A 14,727-nucleotide genomic window follows, 5' to 3' on the forward strand; every position below is an offset into this window, starting at 1 on the left:
AGTTGCCTGGTGACAGAGACGCCTCTGGTGGGTGGATTACTGTGGGCAGCTGTATTAAAACCAGGCAGCTGTGTGCCACCCAGACACCAGAACTAGGTAATTATGTGCCCCCAGATGCTAGACGTAAAGGGAACCAAGCACCACTTTTTCCCTGATTTCTAATAGCTATAGGAGCTGCCATGTGCCCCCCCTCCCCTCCTAGCTGCCCATTATTTATCCACAGGGAAGGTGTGAAGATAGCATCTGTGGCTTCTGTAAACTCTTTGAAGTACAGTTTCCTATCTATCCCCCCCCCCCCCTTGCTGATGAAAGCTTTTGTTTGCTCTCTGCTAATGTGTACAATAAAATAATGACATCATTCCTTATCTGCCTGAAATGTATGCAGCCAGGCAGGCCTGGGAAGAAGTCATTAAGACCTCTGCTAAAAATTTCAATGTAAAAAGAAGACGTAAAATTTGTTTTTCTCAATAACAGCTGCAGTGAAAATAACATAATGAATAAAATGGCATATATTTTTTTTTACAATAATTATTTATAGATTATTTAGTCAGTGTTTGCCCAGTGTAAAATACTGTATTTCCTCTCCCTGATTTACATTCTGACATTTATTACAGGTGGTGACATATTTAGTTCTGCCAGCTGATCAGTGCGGAATGTTCATCTACTATGAGTTCTAGGCACAGAGGGAGCCAGACTTAGGTAGCCATGTGCTCTCCAAAAACAAGACTTGCATAGCCACATGCCCTCCAGATCAGAGCAGAATTATCCACCAGGCAGCCTTGGCAGGTGACTGGGGCCTGGTGGGTATCAAGGGGCCCACCTGCTGCCTTCTCAGACCATAAGGGGGTCCCAAATCAACTACCTTGCGTAGGACCCCATTACATTTTAATCCATCTCTGCTCCAGATGCCAGACTTAGGTAGTTTCTTCATCCTTCAGCAAATGATACTTTGGGGTGGCGCTAGATTCAAGGGGTGTGGTTAACCTCTAAAGGGAAACTGCTTTGTGATGACTCTCTTGTGTACCTGTGTAGCCTTCATCATCGCTCTGAACTGCTGGAGCGTCAGCTGGTCGGCAAATCTGCAAATTACCTTCACTGTACTGAAGCTGGCGGCCATCGCGCTCATCATTGTGCCAGGGATAAAGGCGCTCGCTGAAGGTATGTGTACTCTGCATGCTTGTTCCAGGTGTGACTCCGCTGGCTGCATGCTTGTTCCAGGTGTGATTCCGCTGGCTGCATGCTTGTTCCAGGTTTGGCTCCACTGGCTGCATGCTTGTTCCAGGTTTGGCTCCACTGGCTGCATGCTTGTTCCAGGTGTGACTCCGCTGGCTGCATGCTTGTTCCAGGTGTGACTCCACTGGCTGCATGCTTGTTGCGGGTGTGACTCCACTGGCTGCATGCTTGTTCCAGGTGTGATTCCGCTGGCTGCATGCTTGTTCCGGGTGTGATTCCGCTGGCTGCATGCTTGTTCCAGGTGTGATTCCGCTGGCTGCATGCTTGTTCCAGGTGTGACTCCACTGGCTGCATGCTTGTTCCAGGTGTGACTCCGCTGGCTGCATGCTTGTTCCAGGTGTGACTCCGCTGGCGGCATGCTTGTTCCAGGTGTAATTTCGCTGCCTGCATGCTTGTTCCAGGTGTGGCCCCCATGCTTTTCTGGTGGCCCCTAAAGCTCTCTACAGTTGTTATTCCATGAGGTCCGCTGGCCATAGACACTTTCCGCTCTGCATTCCCCTTTGGTTCCCTGTAGGCTATCAGCCACCACTGGAGCTATAACAGCCACTGATTAGCAGCAGCCACTATGCCAGCAGCAGTAACAGCCACTGATTAGCAGCCGCCACTATGCCAGCAGCAGTAGCAGATACTGATTAGCAGCCGCCATTATGCCAGCAGCAGTAGCAGCCACTAATTAGCAGCCGCCATTATGCCAGCAGCAGTAACAGCCACTGATTAGCAGTCGCCACTGTGCCAGCAGCAGTAACAGCCACTGATTAGCAGCCACCACTGTGCCAGCAGCAGTAACAGCCACTGATTAGCAGCCACCACTGTGCCAGCAGCAGTAACAGCCACTGATTAGCAGCCGCCACTGTGCCAGCAGCAGTAACAGCCACTGATTAGCAGCCGCCACTGTGCCAGCAGCAGTAACAGCCACTGATTAGCAGCCGCCACTATGCCAGCAGCAGTCACAGCCACTGATTAGCAGCCGCCACTGTGCCAGCAGCAGTAACAGCCACTGATTAGCAGCTGCCACTGTGCCAGCAGCAGTAACAGCCACTGATTAGCAGCCGCCACTATGCCAGCAGCAGTAACAGCCACTGATTAGCAGCCGCCACTGTGCCAGCAGCAGTAACAGCCACTGATTAGCTGCCGCCACTATGCCAGCAGCAGTAACAGCCACTGATTAGCAGCCGCCACTGTGCCAGCAGCAGTAACAGCCACTGATCAGCAGCCGCCACTATGCCAGCAGCAGTAACAACCACTGATTAGCAGCTGCCACTATGCCAGCAGCAGTAACAGCCACTGATTAGCAGCCGCCACTGTGCCAGCAGCAGTAACAGCCACTGATTAGCAGCCGCCACTGTGCCAGCAGCAGTAACAGCCACTGATTAGCAGCTGCCACTGTGCCAGCAGCAGTAACAGCCACTGATTAGCTGCCGCCACTATGCCAGCAGCAGTAACAGCCACTGATTAGCAGCCGCCACTGTGCCAGCAGCAGTAACAGCCACTGATCAGCAGCCGCCACTATGCCAGCAGCAGTAACAGCCACTGATTAGCAGCTGCCACTATGCCAGCAGCAGTAACAGCCACTGATCAGCAGCCGCCACTATGCCAGCAGCAGTAGCAGCCACTGATTAGCAGCCTCCACTATGCCAGCAGCAGTAAAAGCCACTGATTAGCAGCTGCCACTATGCCAGCAGCAGTAACAGCCACTGATTAGCAGCCGCCACTGTGCCAGCAGCAGTAACAGCGATTAGCAGCCGTCACTGTGCCAGCAGCAGTAGCAGCCACGGATTAGCAGCTGCCACTATGCCAGCAGCAGTAACAGCCACTGATCAGCAGCCGCCACTATGCCAGCAGCAGTAGCAGCCACTGATTAGCAGCCTCCACTATGCCAGCAGCAGTAAAAGCCACTGATTAGCAGCTGCCACTATGCCAGCAGCAGTAACAGCCACTGATTAGCAGCCGCCACTGTGCCAGCAGCAGTAACAGCGATTAGCAGCCGTCACTGTGCCAGCAGCAGTAGCAGCCACGGATTAGCAGCCGCCACTGTGCCAGCAGCAGTAGCAGCCACTGATTAGCAGCCGCCACTATGCCAGCAGCAGTAGCAGCCACTGATTAGCAGCTTCGTCTGTGCCAGCAGCAGTAGCAGATACTGATTAGCAGCCGCCACTATGCCAGCAGCAGTAACAGCCACTGATTAGCAGCTGCCACTGTGCCAGCAGCAGTAACAGCCACTTAATAGCAGCTGCCACTATGCCAGCAGCAGTAACAGCCACTGATTAGCAGCTGCCACTGTGCCAGCAGCAGTAACAGCCACTGATTAGCAGCTGCCACTGTGCCAGCAGCAGTAACAGCCACTTAATAGCAGCTGCCACTATGCCAGCAGCAGTAACAGCCACTGATTAGCAGCTGCCACTGTGCCAGCAGCAGTAACAGCCACTGATTAGCAGCTGTCACTGTGCCAGCAGCAGTAGCAGCCACTGATTAGCAGCTGCCACTGTGCCAGCAGCAGTAACAGCCACTTAATAGCAGCTGCCACTATGCCAGCAGCAGTAACAGCCACTGATTAGCAGCTGCCACTGTGCCAGCAGCAGTAACAGCCACTGATTAGCAGCTGCCACTGTGCCAGCAGCAGTAACAGCCACTTAATAGCAGCTGCCACTATGCCAGCAGCAGTAACAGCCACTGATTAGCAGCTGCCACTATGCCAGCAGCAGTAGCAGATACTGATTAGCAGCTGTCACTGTGCCAGCAGCAGTAGCAGCCACTGATTAGCAGCTCCCACTATGCCACCAGCAGTAACAGCCACTGATTAGCAGCTGCCACTATGCCAGCAGCACTAACAGCCACTGATTAGCAGTCCCCACTGTGCCAGCAGCAGTAATAGCCACTGATTAGCAACCGCCACTGTGCCAGCAGCAGTAACAGCCACTGATTAGCAGCCGCCACTGTGCCAGCAGCAGTAGCAGCCACTGATTGGCAGCTGCCACTGTGCCAGCAGCAGTAACAGCCACTGATTAGCAGCTGCCACTGTGCCAGCAGCAGTAACAGCCATTGATTAGCAGCTGCCACTGTGCCAGCAGCAGTAACAGCCACTGATTAGCAGCTGCCACTATGCCAGCAGCAGTAACAGCCACTGATTAGCAGCCGCCACTGTGCCAGCAGCAGTAACAGCCACTGATTTGCAGCTGCCACTATGCCAGCAGCAGTAGCAGATACTGATTAGCAGCTGTCACTGTGCCAGCAGCAGTAGCAGCCACTGATTAGCAGCTCCCACTATGCCACCAGCAGTAACAGCCACTGATTAGCAGCTGCCACTATGCCAGCAGCAGTAACAGCCACTGATTAGCAGCCGCCACTGTGCCAGCAGCAGTAACAGCCACTGATTAGCAACCGCCACTATGCCAGCAGCAGTAACAGCCACTGATTAGCAGCTGCCACTGTGCCAGCAGCAGTAGCAGCCACTGATTAGCAGCTGCCACTATGCCAGCAGCAGTAGCAGCCACTGATTAGCAGCTGCTACTGTGCCAGCAGCAGTAACAGCCACTTATTAGCAGCTCCCACTATGCCAGCAGCACTAACAGCCACTGATTAGCAGTCACCACTGTGCCAGCAGCACTAACAGCCACTGATTAGCAGCCGCCACTGTGCCAGCAGCAGTAACAGCCACTGATTAGCAACCGCCACTATGTCAGCAGCAGTAACAGCCACTGATTAGCAGCTGCCACTGTGCCAGCAGCAGTAACAGCCACTTATTAGCAGCTCCCACTATGCCAGCAGCAGTAACAGCCACTGATTAGCAGCTGCCACTATGCCAGCAGCACTAACAGCCACTGATTAGCAGTCACCACTGTGCCAGCAGCAGTAACAGCCACTGATTAGCAACCGTCACTGTGCCAGCAGCAGTAACAGCCACTGATTAGCAGCCGCCACTGTGCCAGCAGCAGTAACAGCCACTGATTAGCAGCCGCCACTGTGCCAGCAGCAGTAGCAGCCACTGATTAGCAGCTGCCACTATGCCAGCAGCAGTAACAGCCACTGATTAGCAGCTGCCACTATGCCAGCAGCAGTAACAGCCACTGATTAGCAGCTGCCACTGTGCCAGCAGCAGTAACAGCCACTGATTAGCAGCTGCCACTGTGCCAGCAGCAGTAACAGCCACTGATTAGCAGCCGCCACTGTGCCAGCAGCAGTAGCAGCCACTGATTAGCAGCTGCTAGCTAGGTAGCCATAGACTGGTCGATTTGCCATCAGATTACTACAAACAGATTGTGAATCGATTTCAGCATGAATCCGATCACAATCTGTGGAGCTGCCGCCTGCCCGCCAGCTATACATTACCTGATCTGGCCGGCGCGATTCCCCCGGTCTCCACTGTCTTCTTCTCCGCGCTGGTCTCTGGTCCGGCTGGCTTCACTGAACTTCCTGTCAAGGGGAAGTTTAAACAGTAGAGGGCGCTCTACTGTTTAAACTTCCTGCCAGTACAGGAAGTTCAGTGAACCTAGAGCCCGGGGCGGAGAAGACAGCGGAGACCGGGGGAGTCGCGCCGGCCGGAACAGGTAATGTATCTCCGCTGCATTGCGTCGGTTGTCGGGCATTCGAACGCCGCTATCAACGCACTTCCAACCCGCCGGCAATCGAGAAAAATCTTCCGCACGGACGGATCGACGGGAACGATTGATTTCAGACGGAAATTGATCTTTCAGTACAGGGGAGTCAAAGCTACCACCTTGCCTAGGGCAACATTTCATATTAATCCATTTCTAAAACTGAGAATCCCCCATGAGGGGATGGACTAGTCTAAAATCAATTACATCTGTCAGACTTTTACTGCTTACTGTGACAGCAACATGGGAGAAAGGTTATTATTGTTGTATTTTACTCCAGAAAGAAATGTACTTCCTATATGTATGTGCACACGGATATTTTATATTTTATAATTTTTGGGCTAGTATTTCTTTCAAAGGCTCTGATTGGCTATGATCACTTCCTGCAGAAACACAAGTGTCACATGACTCAGACCAGCCAATCGGAGCCTTCGAAATCTGTCATCTGACAGGGGTGATGGCATGCTGATCCCTGCGTTCTGCCTAGTGATGGGAATTCCGGCTTTTCTCAGAGAATCGGCTCTTCTGAATCGGCTCCCATTAAAGAGCCGGCTCTTACGTCTCTGAATCGGCTCTTTATTAAATATCACTAGACACCACTCAGAATCGGAGTAAAAGCCCCGCCCCCGTCTCCATGACAACTCCAGACTGCTTATCTGACTGGGGCAATCCCTCCTGCTACTGATTTGCTCCGCCCCATACACTCCTACAAGCTGCAAGAGGAGGACTACATCTCCCAGCATGCCTCAGCGCCCTTTATTACACAGCAAATCAGAGCTGTGTGGGGCGGCTGAGGCATCGGCTCTTTCAAAACTGAGAACCGGCTCTTGTCGTTCGCAGCAAAGAGCCGGCTCGTTCGCGAACGACCCATCACCACTAGTTCTGCCACCTCCAGCCTCTGTCCCTGTAACATGTAATAAAGCCATTATGGTATGAGGCCATATACCAATACTTTGGATGTACACTGATATTTCACTTATAACAAGCCACATGGACAAATTAGGGCCACTTGGATAAGAAGCCGTAGAGGAAATAGCAATAATTGGGGCGGATTTTACATAAGGCGCTGTAGGCATTTGCCTACAGGCGCCTTATGTGGGAGAGGCGGCCCCTCCTCCTCGGATCACTGACCTCAAGAGCTTACAGTCTAATACCTGCCTCATATCACTGACCTCAGGCACTTGTCCCATGACACTGATATGAGACAGAGATTAGAGTGTTAGATTCTAAGGACAGTTACTGACATGAATCAGATTAGAGTTCAGATTATTTTTTACTTGTGGGGGTGGTCTGTGTTCAGGGGCGGAGTTTAGGACTCCTGTGAGTACAGGCCTCTGAGTTGTAAATCCAGCCTTGGCAATAATAATAATACTGTAACAGGACACACGCGCTCCGCTGCTGGATGATATGTTATGTAGAGATTTTAGGAGGGACTCCGCCATCAGCAGATTTCAGCATAGAAAAGATTTCTGTGAGCGGAGCGTCACTTTAAAGAAAACCTGAACTGAACATTAAAAGTCAAAATAAGCATACACAAGTCATACTTGCCTTCCATGTAGTCTACTCCTCAATCTCTTTCTCCTCTCCTGCATCCTGTTTGTTCACTGTGATCAATGGAATTTCCCAGCCTCCATTTTGAAAATAGCCATTACCCATAACAGCTTTCTGGTCAGCACACAGTTAAACTGTAACATCGCCCACTTGAGCCATAGGGAAACATGGACATTACTTGGTACATCAGTTTTCCTCTCAGCTATAACTGACAGCAACTGATATTTTACTGACAACAACTGATATATTTCAGATCTGACAAAATCTTGTCAGAACTGGAAGGGATTATTGTCAGAAGAAAATGGCGAGCTTCTGAGAGGAACTGATGGCAAGGTAACTATGTAATGTTCATTTGAAGTTACCTCATGTGCTTATTTTAAATATTTTTACTCAGTACAGGTTCTCTTTAAGGATGTTTTGTGGCCCCATCGGCCCCCTTTGGATCCCAATCTTTTGTCTATTTGGTTTCCTGCGTCTGGTGAGCCAAAGTATTCTAACAAACCTGAACTGACGTTTTCAAACAGTGTCGTCTGTTAGGTGGGAGGGGTTTACTGCCATTACCTGGGCCATATCAGAATATAGTCAGGAGTCCTGAAAGGTTATTGAGTTTTTGTTCTTGCAGCCCTGGGAGCACACAAAGCTGAAACAGGTAGGATTTATAATTACAGGTCTGATATGACCAGGTGAGGCTGGTAGTATTATTCTAGACTCTCAGTAGTCCTGGCTATAGTCTGATATGACCCAGGTGGAGGTGGTGATGGAAGATTTGGAGGATGGGCATGATGAGATGTCTGTTTGTCTGACACATACAGGACGCACAGAGAACTTTGATGGCGCGTTTGACACGAGCTCGCTGGCACTGGACAGGCTCCCCCTAGCATTTTATTCTGGAATGTTCGCTTTTGGGGGCTGGTAAGTGTTCCGTAAACTCCGCCTATAACCTTCCCTTGCAAACCTGAAGCGAAAAAAAAACCGTATGAGATAATGAACTGTATGTGTAGTACGGATAATGAATGGAACATTAGCAGCGAAGAAAAGAATCTCATATTTTTTCTTTGTTATAAAGCTTTTGTTTTATAACATTGCATCATTATTTCACAGTTGCAGTTTTACAACCACACTCTCTGTCTTTTAAGCTATACAACAAAGCAGAAATAATGACCCTTTGAACTTTTCTGCAGTAAAACCTTATCTCAATCTGTCTCTCACTGTTTCCTGGCTGTTTAAAGCGAGTCTGAAGCCAATTTAAATACTTGTTTTTACCTGTTATCTATGTTAAGGAATATGAGCAGTGCTAAAACGCTGCATTCCTGCAGCAGACTGAGGGTCTTATACCCCCCAAATCCCCGGGGCAAAAATTGGGGAGCGCTTCCAGGTAGAGGCAGAGCTTAGCGCTGTAGTTCTGCCTCTATTTGGAGTCAATCTCCACCAATCATCGCCCCTCTCATTCTTCTTTCACTGAGAGGGGCGGGGGAGAGGCGGAGATCAGCGGAGATTGACTGCACTGGAGGCAGAGCTACAGCACAAAGCTCTGCCTCCCCAGGCAGCAAAATCCACAAGCTGGGAAGTCATGGAATTTTGCCCTGGGATTTGGGGGGGGTATAAAGACCTCGTTCTGCCGCGGGAATGTTCATAGTATAACCCCCTTCAAATGCATATTTAAAAAGTTCAGACCCTTAGGTAACTATTTGTGTTTTGTTTTTTTTTTATTGTAATTTTTTTTCCCATTAAAATTTTTATTTGGGTAATTTTTTGGTGTGGGAAATAAACAGTTAATTTTAAATGTTAAAATGTGTGATTTCCCTTCAAAAATGTTTGTAGATGTAGTTTTACTATTTGGCCACAAGATGGCCACCTTGATTTTTTTTTTTTCAATCTATCTTGTACTTCTCGCTAATCGGAAGCACAAAGAGGATGGGGAAACTTTTTTTGCAGAAAGACTGTGGCCTCTGGTAAGAGACCATCGGTTTTTCTGCTGGGGATTTTGATCGGTGAACAGGAACCATGTTCCCATTCACTGATCACAGGGCTACCGGGGAACAGTACGGGGGCGCACACGCAGGAGCGTGTCGAAGCGAGGCACTGCAGCAGAGCAGCCGCCTGGACGTGAGGATCACGTCTGGGCGGCTGAAATGGTTAAAGAGGAACTGTCACGAAAATCTTAAAATTTAAAACACATACAAATAAGAAGTACGTTTCTTCCAGAGTAAAATGAGCCATAAATTACTTTTTTCCTATGTTGCTGTCAGTTACAGTAGGTAGTACAAATCTGACAGAACCGACAGGTTTTGGGTTAGTCCATCTCTTCATAGGGGATTCTCAGCATGGCCTTTATTCTTTATAAAGACATTCCCTGAAAATGATTTATGTAAAGATGCTGGCCAGCCTCCCTGCTCACCGTGCACTTCTTTGGCAGTTGGACGAAGCAACGGACATTCACTAAGTGCTTTTAAAAATAAAGAACACCCCGAGAACCCCCTATGAGAAGATGGGCTAGTCCAAAATCTGTTAGTTCTGTCAGATTTGTACTACTTACTGTAAGTGAAAGCAACATAGGAGAAAAGTAATTTATGGCTCATTTTACTCTGGAAGAAACGTACTTCTTATTTGTATGTGTTTACGTGTATTTTAAATTTTAAGATTTTCACGACAGAGGTCCTTTAAGTGAAATTTGCCTGTGCTGTCTGCGGATGATAAATTGCACCAGGTTCTGAAACAGGGGGGTATAGGTTTGCTTCCAGGAGAGCACCCTCTCTGGGATCTGTCCTGTCCCCAAGATTGTTTTCCTCTGTTGGTTCTGTCCCACGTTATTAGCGCTTGATGACAGGGTTATTTCCACCTGGTTTTTCGACCTGCCGATATTGCTGCGTACACAAGAGGGGTCGGCAGATGGTTTCCTCTAACACTGGCAGCATGCATTCGATCCCACAATTCATTAACTGCAGCAGCAGATATGTGGTATACGTTGTTCGGTGTACAGTACGTCGGCAGCACTACTCGGTCACTTCGGCAGTGTATTGCGGAACATTACTGCACCCCCTCCCGTATTACTGGCAACATTTTCAATGTAGCCAAACATTTCTTACAAGTGCAGGGTGGTGAAATGAAATCGTTTATTTTGAAATTGGACCTGAACTCTTTGCACAGGGCACAAGAAAAACAGAGAGAAATGCACCCTGTGTGTTTTTAGAGAGAAGAGCCTAATTCCCCCCTCCTCTTCAAGTAATCACAAGTGTAATTTCATCTCTCAGCTGCATCACCACAGAAATTAGACAGTCCTCCACAGACACAGCTAATTTGTAAACACATGATGTTAACCCTTTGTCCACTTCCATAAAAAGCAGCAAGTAGAGACACTTCAGATTTATTGCAGGATTTGTATCAGATGTAACAAAGAAATGTTTTTGTTTAAAGGTTATTATCCTATTGCTTATCTTTAAGAGCAGAGAGGAAGTTCATAGTTCAGGTCCGCTTTAAGGGGATTGAGAAAGGTTTTCGTTTAGTAAAGGGGTAGGGGTTGTTAACTATCAAAGACTCTGGTAAGTGAGGTTAAATAGATCTTTCATTTGGGCTCAAGACCACCTAACGGTTTGAATTCAAGGTGGGATGTTCATCTTGTATACCAGAATTTGCACTGATTTTAAAGAGGAACTGAAGTGAAAAAAAAATTATGATATAATGATATGTGTGTGTAGTACAGCTAAGAAATAAACCATTAGGGGCAGAGACCTAAGTCTACTATTGCTTCCAGTACAGAAAGAGTTAAGAAACTCCAGTTGTTATCTATGCAAAAGAGCCATTGAGCTCCACGACTTTCAAAGTCGCAGAGAGCTCTGTCTTCTGAAGCTTATCTCAACTGTCAGTCACTGTATTTTCTTTTTCTCTGCAGAGAAGGGTTCAAAAGCTCACTAGCCTGCTCTGTAAAATCATTTAGGGCCTATTCACACTTGCTGATCGCAAAACGCTAGCGATTTTGCTAGCGTTTTGCTCTGTTGTTTTTTGGCGATTAACGCCCAAAAAAAAAATCACCATTCACACCTGCCGATTTTTTTAGCAATCGCGTTGTGTGCTTCTATAGCACTAAAACGCGATCGCCGGGAAATCGCTTGAAAATGGCGCAGTCTACGCGTTTGCGTTTAGTGGTTTTGGGCGATTTACAAATCGCCCAGATGAGAATGGGCCCCTAGACTTTTATTACCCTAGCGCTTTGAAATCGCCGGCAAAATGCTCAAGTGTGAATGGGCCCATAGAATGCTGAGTAGTGTGTAAACTGCAAATATTAGAGAATGATGCAATGTTAAAAAAAAAAAAAAACTATATAACTGAAAATAAAAATATGAGAATATTTTCTTTGCTACTAATGTTCTAGTAATTATTCGTACTACACAACCAATTCATTATATCATAATTTTTTTTTTTGCTTCAGTGTCTCTTTAAATGTGCATTATGTACTTTGACCAGTTCTGCATGTTGTTGAAAAGAATGATGAGGCAATTACCTCTCAGGCGTCTGGTCCAGCCCTGAAGGGGAGGAGCCTCTTGTATATAAGCCACTTCCTGTCTTGTTTCTGGAGAGCTATGTCTAAGGACCTGCGTATCTGAAACGCGTCAGCTTCCAGCCTGCCTTTTTGGATGTATCAATAAAGAAAACTTGGATGTTATCTTCACATGGTGCTCTGTGGGAATTTTTACATCTGAACAGGGTTATAAAATGTAAAATCACATAAAGGGATACACAAGCTCCACAGAGGTGTCCATTCCTGCCTGGGTGTGTCCCACAAGAGTACTAGGGAACACTGTATAGGGGAGGGGTGCCACCAAACTACCGGGGGATGCTGGCGGGGGGGGGGGGTACCAGACTACCAGGGAGTGCTGTATAGGGGAGGGGCGGCCCCCAGACTACCAGGGAGTGCTGTTTAGGGGGGGGGGGGTACTCTTCTTTCTTTTAGATGCTGTAGAGACTGGAGCATGATTTTTGTAACCTCCTGAGCGTTACGCCGCTCAGGAGGTTGTGTTACTTTTTGCCCGATTTTGTAATAAAAGCGTTAAATGTCTGTAAATCCTCTAGCTGGCACTAGGCTAGCTAGAAGAAGTCTCCGGCGCCCCCCGACCGCCGCCGCTCCCCAGTTTATACATTACCCAGCCTGGCTCCAGCGATCGGCGCAGCCTCCAGGGACAGCTCCGGTCTTCACTATGGGGAGGATCGCACATGACGTCGTACGCAGACCCGATCCTCCCCATAGAGAGACCGGAGCTGTGCCGGGAGGCTGTGCGATCGCTGGATCCAGGGGGGGTAACGTATAAACCGGGGCATTGGCGGGGATCCAGGGGTGCCGGACACTCTTATTAGCTAGCCTAGTGCTAGCTAGAGGACTTACAGCCATTTAGCACTTTTATTTCATGATGGGGGACTCCTGGGGCCACAGAGCGGTATGCCAGACACAGTGTCGGGCATACCACTAAGGAGGTTAAGACCAGTGAAGCGAAAAGGCACCATTGCACAGAGCACCCAATCATACTCCGGCAGCCAAAGTTTTGATATTTACCCTCCCCAACATTTTCTTCCTTCATGTATTCTTATTTTTTGCAGGTTTTACATCACTTTTGTAACTGAGGAGGTTATAAATCCCGAGAGGTGAGTCGCTATCGCTGTTTTCACATGTTTGTCGGGATTACTGTAGAGATGTGTTTTTCATTTGGAAGATTTGTAGTTGTCTAGTTTGTGCATTACAGCTTTTGTGTGTATTTATTTCTAATGATTTGTAGCATCGTCTTGTCTATGGAGGGAACCTCTGCTCATCTCAGTAACAAGCTCCTTTGTATTCCAGTACTGCTGGGAATGTCTGATGGCACAGGCACCAAGAGACCATAGGGGCCCACAAGTCGCCCCTTTTAGTATAGTCAGGGGAAAATACACCAAACATGGAAATATACATAAGGGCCAGCATGGGCTTCCTGCTGGGACTTGGTTTTAAGGGGGGGAGGCAGGTGATGAGGGGAGTGGTCAGTTTACAAATGATCATAAACCTTCTGCTCACAAGTCACACTCACAGAAAACTGGAACTCTAGCAGAGATTGAATTTAGGTTGCAAAATTGTACTTTATTGCAAACATTGAGGATATTAGCTTTCAAATTGGATTGCATGCAACAGCATTCTGTACTAGACCCTTTCACCAGCATTGAGGCTCCCTCAATAGAAATGGTCCCTACTCTGCCCACACCAATCAGCAAGTCTGCTCTACTCGTATCAGTCAGCAAGTCTACTCTACTTGCAAGTCCACTCTACCCACACCAATCAGCACGCCTACTCTGCCCATTCTATGTATGAGCCTTACAAATTTATCAGCAGATCTGACTGATTACATGCTTATAAGTTCGTGTCTCACCTGTGTCTTTCCCTCCAGGAATATCCCAATAACGGTGATTGTGTCCCTGATCACCGTCACAGTCTGCTACCTGCTCACTAATGTGGCGTACTACACCATCCTCACTGCCAATGAGGTGCTGACCTCTCACGCTGTTGCCATGGTGAGTACATTTTATTATGTCAGGTTAAGTATTGTTTCTCTCATCATCCTCCAGGACAGCCACCTGAGATTACCATTGAGCCCCTCCCCTGTGGAAACAATGCACATGTAATTAATTAATTAATCAGTCCTCTGACCCACCTCCTATATAGCCAGCCTCCTCCTCTACCTCCCTAGTTCTTTCATTGTTTCCACTCACCCGTGGACAGTGCACTGTTTGTTGTTTTATGCTATAGGGGAGCGTGTGATAGCACCTATAGATGGAGCAGGATTTTCCTTTCCCCATAGGAGGGCAGTTCAGGCTTGAGTCGGCCGAACGGGCAGGCGGTGGAAAGCACGGGGATGGCGTACACTACCTGCCGGCGCGGATGGCTGGGGAGAAGCCTGAAGCGTTCCCTCTCATGGCCGCCGCCAGATATCATCGGCGTCTTCCGGAAGGAAGTCACGTGGGAGCCTGCGGTCATGTGGGCGGACGCGATCAGTCGCGTAAGCTCCGCCCACCGCGGGTGTCATTGGCCAGTAGCCGGAAGATCTTCTTTGACCTCTGGAGGCGGGGCTACGGGCCGATGGGCAATATCCTTGTTGCGGAGTACACGTGGAACGCCGACACGCTGCAGTGTGGACATGGAGCAAACAGATGCCTCCACCGCGGACAACAGCAGTGTACCAGCCGCAGAAACACAGAGCCAGCAGGCACAGGTACAGCTGAAAGTGACTCTGCACCCTATACGCACTACTCTGTACAGTTGCATAGGGTTGCAGAGCGTACTAACAGCCTTATTTCTTTTCTGTTTGTTTTACAGAAACATGTTAAAAAGACTAAT

At 48.5% G+C, this 14,727-nt stretch overlaps 1 protein-coding gene across 1 annotated transcript in view; it reads left to right on the forward strand.

Moving 5' to 3' along the window:
* Nucleotides 1-14,727, forward strand: part of LOC137564407 (cystine/glutamate transporter-like) — a 64,731-nt gene that overhangs the window by 27,375 nt on the left and 22,629 nt on the right. The window contains exons 4-7 of the mRNA XM_068278257.1: nucleotides 1,033-1,158; nucleotides 8,189-8,288; nucleotides 12,966-13,010; nucleotides 13,781-13,904. Of these exons, the coding sequence (XP_068134358.1) occupies nucleotides 1,033-1,158; nucleotides 8,189-8,288; nucleotides 12,966-13,010; nucleotides 13,781-13,904 (395 nt within the window). The remainder of the gene's footprint in view (nucleotides 1-1,032; nucleotides 1,159-8,188; nucleotides 8,289-12,965; nucleotides 13,011-13,780; nucleotides 13,905-14,727) is intronic.

Source organism: Hyperolius riggenbachi, chromosome 3 (genome assembly GCF_040937935.1).
Source record: "Hyperolius riggenbachi isolate aHypRig1 chromosome 3, aHypRig1.pri, whole genome shotgun sequence".
Classification (NCBI taxonomy): domain Eukaryota; kingdom Metazoa; phylum Chordata; class Amphibia; order Anura; family Hyperoliidae; genus Hyperolius; species Hyperolius riggenbachi.